This window comes from Plasmopara halstedii, assembly GCF_900000015.1.
Source record: "Plasmopara halstedii genome assembly, contig: Scaffold_110, whole genome shotgun sequence".
NCBI lineage: Eukaryota > Oomycota > Peronosporomycetes > Peronosporales > Peronosporaceae > Plasmopara > Plasmopara halstedii.
In genome coordinates this window covers 632,536-642,335 of record NW_020187031.1, presented here as the reverse complement: position 1 = coordinate 642,335, position 9,800 = coordinate 632,536, and the positions used below count along the sequence as shown (strand labels likewise).

At 47.8% G+C, this 9,800-nt stretch overlaps 2 protein-coding genes across 2 annotated transcripts; both read left to right on the top strand.

Annotated features, from left to right (window-relative positions):
- Positions 1-4,103: 4,103 nt before the first annotated feature.
- PHALS_00141 (uncharacterized protein) lies at positions 4,104-4,787 on the top strand (the record flags this gene model as incomplete). The annotated part of the gene is made up of 2 exons (XM_024728325.1): positions 4,104-4,172; positions 4,245-4,787. 2 exons carry the CDS (start codon positions 4,104-4,106, stop codon positions 4,785-4,787), a joined length of 612 nt encoding a protein of 203 aa, XP_024572180.1.
- A 4,640-nt stretch (positions 4,788-9,427) lies between these two features.
- Positions 9,428-9,671, top strand: PHALS_00140 (uncharacterized protein; the record flags this gene model as incomplete). The annotated part of the gene is made up of 2 exons (XM_024728314.1): positions 9,428-9,551; positions 9,610-9,671. The coding sequence occupies 2 exons, from the start codon at positions 9,428-9,430 to the stop codon at positions 9,669-9,671; spliced, it is 186 nt and encodes a 61-aa protein (XP_024572179.1).
- Between the last annotated feature and the right edge of the window lie 129 nt (positions 9,672-9,800).

Here is a 9,800-nt window from a genome sequence, read left to right as displayed (position 1 = left end):
AGTCCACAATGGCCTTGACCTTAGCGGGATCCGCTCGAAGGCCACGCTTCCCAATGAATCATCCTAAAAAAAAAAATTTTTCGCGCCAAAGTGCACTTGTCGGTATTTGCATACAACTTGTTCGTGCGCATGCGCTCGAGCACCGCTCTCAAATGGACGATGCGGTCTTCCTCATCTGTCCTCCTCGCTCCGCAAGACTGTATGCGAAGATGTCGTCGAAGTATGTTCGTGCATACGCCTGGTGGGGCCTGAACAATTGCGTCACAAGAAGATTAAGTGTTGCTGGTGCATTTGACAGCCCTTGGGGCATCACCAGCCACTCCCAAAGCATCTCACTCGGAGTACTCACCGATGTCAGCAGAATATAACTCGAACTTATGAGCTATTGGTAATAATCATCGACTACGTCGACTGCGCTGTACTTTGTACAGCCAACCATATTGTTCTGGAGAACAGTCTTTCTAGAAAACGGCGTGTGTGCCGGAATGGTGGCAGTGTTTTGTTTTTTGTAAGCATGAACGATACGTTATTTACCGTTCGGGTTTCAGACACAAAACGTAGGTGTCAAATGGGGAGACTCACTCTCACGCACCATTCCTGCGTCGTGATTCGCACGGAAAAGGCGTCAATGACATCACACTGCTCTTTGGGCAGGGGCTATTGGCGTGTACGCAGTATTTGGTTCCCGGAACCAGGTCAATCTCATGGCGCACACATCGGTCCGGAGGTAGAACCGACGGCGGGTCTTAGGGGACGACCTCTTGAAATTTCTTCACCAAAGGAAAGCACTGATCCGAGAAATCCTTCAGGATCGACGATCCACTTCGTGCGTCCAGCACCTTCTTGGTGCCCTCCAGGACAGCTCATCCAGAAGCGATGACGAATGTGTTCGGTCGTATAATGACCACCTCGGCTAAATCGCCTGCCTCCAAGGCAATGCCAAACTCTTCGAAGGACATCTCGTCCCGCTCAAGAAAAGCATCCACCAATATCTTCGATTGTGACGTCGCCGTCTTGCTCTCCCGCCATACCGTTAACAAAGGTATATAGCTGTGCGCTATCGCCTACGGTAGATACACTCTAGGTCAGGGTCGACTCTCTGCGTCCTTTAGATAACATACGGCATCGCCATCTTCTCTATAGAGGTTATTCGTATCATCGAGACCAGCGGGAACAATCACTCAGCGTCGTCCAATGTCTCCACTCCCTGCTCCATCGGAGCCTTGATGTGATGAGCAACATCCGACGAAGAGCTGCCCTCGTCCAGTAGATAGCGTGTCACTCTACACGCATCAGAAGGGCCATGCCTCGTACCTCGTCCGACCATGCCACTTTTGGCATGCAGCAACTGCTTCGAAGCGTGAGCAGCACTCTGTGGATTATGTATCACTCCATGCGCATCACTAGGACCTCGCTCTTGATGCCTCGTACTCGTCGGACCATGGCACCCTTGGTATGCAGCAACTGCTTTGAGACTTCAGCAGTGCTCAGTGGGTTACGTGCCACTCCACGTACATCACCGGGGCCTTGCCCTTGATGTCTCGGCCCTTGGCTGACCATGCCACTCTTGGCATGCAGCAAAGAATTCTACGTGAGCAGTGCTCAGTGGGTTACTCCACGTTCAGCCCGCGATCCATGCTTGGGGTTCTTGTCCAAGACGCCTTTGGTATTCGATAGCCGATATCCAGCACATTGACCGTCCCGATTCGATACCCGCGCCAATAGCGCTCTGCTTCCTAGCAGAGGTGGATTCATGACTAACCAAAGCTCCCCCAGGAGACGTGCGCGATGCGTCCAAGGTCTTCGACCTTCAATCAATCCATGGATCATGGTGTTATACCTATGCCATACCATGGATAAGGTCATACCTTGCATCCAAGACTAAGCAGCGTTCCAAGTTATCAAATTCAAAAAACTTAAGACAGGAGGTCTACAGGGACCCTCGGCACAGTGACACAAGTCCCCGTTGCTAAGCGATCAGTGACGGTGTCACTCAATAGCACTATCAGCACCTCAGCCACAGCTGACTTCCTTCCATCGTGGAGCGTCGGGCAATTATGCTCGACGCTCCAGAATCGATCAGGATCTTTCATGGCTTTTCAAAGCCATTCACGATATCTTTCACGATCAGCAAGCTCGGCTTGCATACACGTTCCGTGTTCAAGAGCACGCAGCTCTTTATGGCTGAACCCTGCTGTCCTCTACCTCGTTGAGGCTCAATAGAACTCAGTTATCCCCCAGTTGGCCGCCCCGCGCCTACTGGGTTTAGTCGTTTCACCGCGACAAACCAGACTGGTAAGAAGCGGACGTCTGCTTGACGTACCTTTACGCGCCTTGCGCAAGGGACAACCCGTCCAAAGGGGACGGGTGTCTCCGCAAACAAAACACCGTCAGGTGTTTACACGCTGCTAAGCAGCTCGGAGCTCTACCTCTTCTCTCTCAGCATAGCTGAGATCCATCGGCTTAGACCAGCTCGACGAGCTGCTAGAGCTAGAGTGTGCATTCCAACCAAATCGTGCCAACCTAAAGTTGACTTCAGCTTTCAGTGCCACACTCACCGCTTCATCAGAAGAAGACGGATGCACACGGAAGATTACCATCCTGACCACGCCAGTGCGGAGGCCCTCCATAAAGACGGCCACTGCGCTCGCCTCGGGGAGAGGATCAGCTGCCATCCCGGCAATGAAAGCTCTCAACTATTGGACATAGCCCACAAACTCCTTCTTGCCTGTCGGGCGACAAGGAAACGCGATATGCCTAGCTAAGCAGCTAGAACTTTCGCAAAAGCTGGCGCTTCAGCCGAAGCACCGCACGTTAGTGCCCATTCCTCGCGCTAGGACCCCGAGCTTGGAGATAGCTAGCGCCACGCACTGCTCTTCGTTCTGGAGCATAGTGGATGCCATAGCCATCCCGGCCTCTCATACCCAGAGCAGTAGAGTCATTCTTATCCTCGAAGGTCTTAACGCTCACCATGAGTGTTTTAGGTCGGAAGGAGTCATTAGTCGTCGACTGTGGCGTCATGGACGCAGTCGACGCTGACGGCTTCTGCTGTACGTGCTCTTACAGAGCATTTCCATTTTTTGAAAACGCATCTAGGCACGCGCTTATCGCCTTGAGACCTTGCGCAACAAGGTGTTCCTGCATACCCTAAGGCAGATAGGAGAATTGTTCCATCCTCGCAGAAGATCAGTCGTAACGACTCAGGCGTAGAAGTGCTGCCAAGTGCAGCGGAGCTGCTGTAGCTCTTTGCTTAGAGGAAGCTACTCTAAGTTCACCAACCTTACGTTCTATACAAGAGCCAGTACGAGTGTAGCAGATCGCAATCCGCTACTTCAAGAGTACGTTAGACCTTAGCCAAGATAAAGACGCTCTTCCGTTCAAAATTGAAACTCTATTTAATTGTTTTATTTGTGCCAGAGCCGTGGCAGTACTGCGAGTAGTAATGCACATCAACTAGTTTTTCTATTTTACTAGGAAAACCTAATGAAATAGAAAAACTAGTTGATGTGCATTACTACTCGCAGTCCTGGCACATAGTGGCTTCTTGTTTCGGTGTAGCTCACAATTGTGTGATTACATCAATTTGTGTAATCCACACCTTTTACGGTCACACCATCTTGTGTGACCCGCCCTTTATAAACTTGAGCGTGTAACTCCGTTACACACTGGTTATAAGTAACCCTGTTACAGGTCGTGTAATGGGTCAGGTCTCATTACACATGGTGTGTCGACCACACACTTGAGTGCGTTTAATTTTATATCTGCATAGTTGTATTCCCCCGTCAGTTCTCTTGTACAAGAGCTGAAGGCACTAATCAGGTAAGGGAGGCTAAAGCCCCTTAAACATAATAAATGCCACTTCACCTTTCCTCCTCTTTAATTAATTCAACGGGTTGCTGGAAGTGAGCAACACGCTGTAAGGCGTGTTAATAAACCTAAACCTTCCTCAATAAGTGTGTGTACATGGACGGGCGATTCCCGTTACACTCAGTAGCACTAGTAGTTATTCCAATGCTTATTACTTCGATAAATACTGCGGACAATACACGTGGTAGTCGTCCTCAGATTAACAGGGGAAACTATTTTTTCCTAACACAGCCGCAATGGAAGTGTTTGGTAAATCAACAAGCTTTAATCAGAGATCACGCGGTCTCCGATATACTTCAATCAAAGTAAGAGGCGATATATCAATGCTCCGCAAATTTTGCTGCGTAAGAGCAAGGATTATTGAGGGTATATCGCAGAATATTCCGACGCCTGTTACGGTGAAAAGCTTTCACGAGAACAACGATACCGATCTTGCGTTTTGGCAGCGAGAAATGAATATCGCTATAACGATGGCTCATATTCGTGATGACCGCAGTCAAGTGGCCTTTGCCATGTCACATTTGGATGGCCGCACAAAGGATTGGGCAATAACTTGGAAAGTCCATCGCCCTGGCTATTTGGCAAGAGATGAGGAGGGCTATATCCTTACGCCGAAAGTTGGATGTCGACAACGGTCAAATTTATTTTATGCCGTCAAGATAACGGCACATTGTACGGCTAAGTTGGAGTATGGAGCACTACCCAAAGCAGTGATGGTCATTGTGTTTATAAAGGGACTCACTTATGATCCTCTTAAGGCTATAGTGTTCCACCAGAGCCTGACGGCTCTAGGAGATGCAATTATGGTTGCATTGCGCGAGGATTACTGTCATCGTCAAGCATTTGGTCAATCGGCCAACCCGATGAAAGCAGTGACTGCTGCTACCAAAAATCCTGGATTAATGGATCTAGCGCAGTGAGTGTTTGAATGCAGCAAAATTGCTATACGGAAGTCAACAATTCGTCACATCCGCCGTGATTGTCTACTGAGAGACAAACCTCTCAATACGATTCGCGTCGTACTGGTTCCGACTCACGTGTTACCAATACCACGAGTCGTTTGAAAATCGCCGGAAACCAGTAGATGCATGGCAGTCTGCTGGCGCAGTAAAAGCTCTTGTGAGTGTGGTGGTAGAGTCACTCATAAGGATTTAGCCTTCAAAGGATCATTGTCCTTCCTTAATGGCACGAGTCGAAGTCGTCTCCTCGTGGTCACAGCGAGTGTGAAGGGCTACGGTCGTCTGTTTAGAGTCTTGATTGAATCCGGCGCGTCGCGTAAGTACGCGCAGAATAAAATTTGTTGCTGAACCTGACTTTCGGATCCACTAAATATAACCAGTGGCTTTATCTTAATAAGTTTACTACTGGTGTGGTGGTCACCGCAAAGAAGATCATGGCTGATCCTCAACTGAAGACTTCCACTCAAAGGAGGTATTAACAGTCCTCGATATGGACAAACGGTATGACCGGACTAAAGATATACCGTGGCTTGAGAAGCATGAGCCATGAATCGATTGGCGATCGAAAACGATTGAGAGTAGGCTTCCTGGCGTTGGTGAAATTGTTGGGAGTAACAGATCACATTCACTATGCATCAGAAGAAGAGCTCAAGCGCTCGTCAGTCGTATGCTGTTGAAAATGATCCACACTACATTGGTCTATACCATGCAATTGACATTCGTCAGGTTAGCGAAGAAACGGAGTCGTATGGAGTAGCCTCGGGTGGTCACTCAGGAAGTGTGTCGATAGATCAAATGGTGCCTGAAATCGACCACTTAAAATCTAATAAATCGTTGGTGTGTATGACGATTTGCCTATCGGAAAGAATTTATGAGAGAGAGATGCCGATTGTTGTCCCCGTCAAGATATTTACACTAATACAGTGGTTGAGTCGAATTGTGGGTCAGTGTGTATAAGTGACCACAAAGGTGATGCTCCCAGGTGCTGTGTGGTTGAGCACACACATGTGAAGAGATTAACGGAATTTGTTGATTGTGGTATTGATACTTCCACTATAGATGCGGTTGAGTTCGCGGCGAAGTGCCCCCCATGGTGAAAATATAGCCTGCGAATATGCTGGTCCACGTATTGTGGATACAACGACTGGTTGTGAAGTTGCCAGTCGGGATGTTCTTTTGACACCGTTGTCGACGATGGAAGTGCTGGTGCAGCTCGAGAGGTCATTAACGATGACTTCCTTCACGACCTCAAATGCGGAGGTCGTGTTGCTCCAGTCGATGGTGGATTCAGAGGAATTACGCTCTTCATCAGTTTTGTATAACTCGGTTCACGAAGAATTTCGACAGCGTGTGGAGTCACGCACAGGATCTGCTTTTTTAAGGGTCCAACTGATCCTTATTATCACTTGTTCTGGAATACAAGGATGGTGTCCTTAGTGTGAAGCCGCCCTATGGTCTTTCACCCGAAGGTGGAGTTCGACACGACATTGACCGTGAACCCATTCAATGCATGCAGTGTTTTGAAACTGGCCTTTGTCGCGTGAGCAAAATGAGTATATCGATAACTTCTTTGCTCAAAAGCAACCTGCTGGCTTTGTGAAGGAGAGCAATCGCCCTAGCGGCGCACCGACGTCTCGTGTGCGTTAACCAAATGGGGAATGGTGTATCACATACGCCTGTAACAAGTTGAAAGCGAAGACGATACCCGCGTAAAATTATCATCATCCACCGTATGTTCTCCCTGGTCCACCGCCTTGATGTTAGTAACAATATCAGAAGAAAAGCTGCTAGTTCCGCAGTCTTCGTCCAGTGGATAACGTGCCACTCCACACGTATCTGAAGGGCCTTGCCAAAGATGCCTCGGACCTCGTCTGACCATATCACTCTTGGCATTCAGCAACTGCTTCGAAACGTGAGCAGTGCTCAGTGGATTACCAATTGTACACAATTTATTGTATTTGATTTGGGTGATGGATACTACCAAACGAGGAGGAAGTTCCTTTGACGTGTATTAGTACACCGTTGAGTATGTTATGGGAGTGGCTTGTGATACCACAAGGTATATCCAATGCCCCAGCAACGTTCTATCGATTGTTCTCACATCTATTTCAATCACTCCGGCGCTTCGCACAACATACTTTGACAATACTTTCGTTCATTTGAACGGCGAAAATGGCGGATCTGCCGAAGAGATGCACTTGAAGCACCACCATTCGGTGCTAGAATGTATGCGTGAACATTGATTGCAAACGATACTTGCAAAGTGTATTTTCTATGCTCACGAAATACCGGCCCTTGGTTGTTATGTTGGCGAACACGGTGTTCGTGCAGACCTCGAGAAGGTCAAAGCAGTCATGGTGTGGTTAATGTCACAGAATCAAAAGGATTTGAAAAGACGGATTCGTTTCTTCTCGCGGAACTACGCGGAAATGGTACACCCACTCTCATCTTGCTGAAGAAGGACGTATCATTAGAGTGGACATCCACTGGTGAAAAGGCAATCACTCAAATCAAGAACGGCTTGATGGACCAATTCTTGCCTAATCAGATGATACGAAGCCGTAAAGCGTGGTGTGTGACGATTCTGAGTTTGCAATCGGTTGTGCACGATTCGAAAAGGACTCCAAAAGACACGAACTTGTCAACTTCACGGTCGCATACAAGCCAGGGAAACTGAACGTGCTGGCAGACGCATTGTTTCGTTGTCCTGATTATGAGCTAGCTCATATCAGCTACATCGAAAAAGATGTATTGAATATCATACGTCGAGCGTGTTTTGAGAATGAATAGTGTGATGTGATCGTCAGAGCACTGTCATTGAGTGTAAGGAGTTCCACGACAAGCTTCCTGGTTGCTTAAACTAAAGGTTTCATCTTTATGCATGGATGGATGGTCTCCTTCACCATGAAGTTGCACATTTCCCACAGCGACGGTTTGACGTACAATACAGTGGTCGAGGCGCATGATACACCGACGGCTGGTCACGTGGACCGCGAGAAGACTTACCAGTGCCTAATTTAGGGGCCCCACATATACAAGTGAGTGGCACGGTACATGGAGTCATTCGATGTCTGTCCTCGCGCGACGAGCGCAGAGCACGCGCAAGTGAGACTGCAGAGTCTCCCTGTTACTACTGACTGTTGGAAATCAGTCGGTCTTAACTTTAGTTCGGTTTCCCCGAGAATACTGATGGTGACAATTGGGTGCTCGTCTTCGTCAAAAGACTCAGCAAAATGATTCGCATCGCTCCATGTAACGATTCCATCGATGCCGATTGTTCGGCTAGGCTGTTCATTGATCTCGAATTTCACACCCACCGGCTACCAGACGCCATCGTCTCGGATCATGATACACGATTCACGTGTGGTTTTTAGCAAGAACTGTTCCGAATTCTTGACACTCGCTTGGTTATGTCTACAGTGGTACACCCGGAGACTGATGTGCAAACAGAACGTGCCAACCGAGTGGTCGGTGATGTGTTGAGAAGCTTTTGTGCGAAAAATTTTGCAGGATGGAGTTCGTTGTTACCATTGGTTAAGTTTGCTATGAGCAATTCCTGGGCCGATGGGCGTGGTCGTATTGTCGACCGTATAGAAGCAACTGCAATTTTAAAAACATGACCTGATACCTGATGTCAAAGTCAAGGATAGATGTAGCTAGACAGATCAGCTGTGGCAGGAGTGAAATCAACTCGCAACTTCTCTCAAATGGCTAAAAGACAAACGCAGGATCAAAAAGACCAATGCACCACATTATTAGGTTGCCTTGGCTAATTTTGGGACTACACCGATAAACAACCAAACAAACGCCAGCTTAGTTGAGACTACGCGGGTGGCTGAATGCAGTTAAAAAGCGATCGCAAAATCTGTGGGTTTATCCACACAAAGTTACGAGATTTTAATCGCAAGCTATGCAACGTACCTAAATTCACGGCGTATTGCAACTGCAGTTCTTTGCTACGAAATGCACACTTCACACCCTTTGAGTGTAGTTTTTATGTAGTTTTAAACAAAAGAGATGCGCACAAAAAACCAGTAAACGATCGCAAAAGTCTGTTATGAGCCGACACGGATGCGAGGCACAAGTCGGTGGCAGCAATAACCGGGAAGCTCAGGCTATTGCGAGGCGAGGTCTTGAAAAGTCGTCGAAGGTAGGCACGATGTACGAAGATGGACAAACTAGGCGTGTTCGTAGTCGGATGGTGTATATGGCATGCTTGCGTGAATAAAAAGAGGCAAATTAGAAGTTTGGTTAGGAGTATATGGGCCGATAATGACTTAACGTCAGGTGTACATACACCGCAAAACAGTACGTACCCGTTATGGACTAGTGCAAAGCATGCAAACGTGAGTTTTAAGCTCCTATGCGATTGCGTAACGATGTTGGTGAGGGATTGCACCATTTCGGCATTATAGGCTACAATTGTGCAAGAAATTGGCTCGGCTAAGCCACCCTCATCACTGGCCGATGCACAATAGCCTTGAAATTTGCGGAATATACCATCACACCATGATAAGATAAGCCCATGTGCGTGAATTTCTGGGACGTCATGACTGATCTGCTTACTAATGCACTGCTGGTACCAGGAGTGGGCAGCTTAAATGATCGCAGTGCAAGCACACAAAAAAGACAAGGACAGAGAAGCGGTGTTTGTCGACACGGCAACAATGAGCAAGTCGTACGAAGTAGGTCAACAGCGCGAAGAGCAAGAGTTGGAATGTCAGCGTACGAATTGATAAGACAAGAATTGGAAGGTCAGTGTTGAAAGGGCACGTATTGGTAGGACAAGATTTGAAAAGGCACGAAGCGACAGGAAATGGCACGGAACGACCGAAGAGGTTATAACCAACAAAAAGAAGTTGAGACCAGCTTGTTAGGGCTTAAGGCTACCAAACGCCCACTGATTTGAGGTTTAAAAGTGAGGTGACATGATGATGTTGTATAGTTGTGGCGCCAGTATATTCAAATTACTTC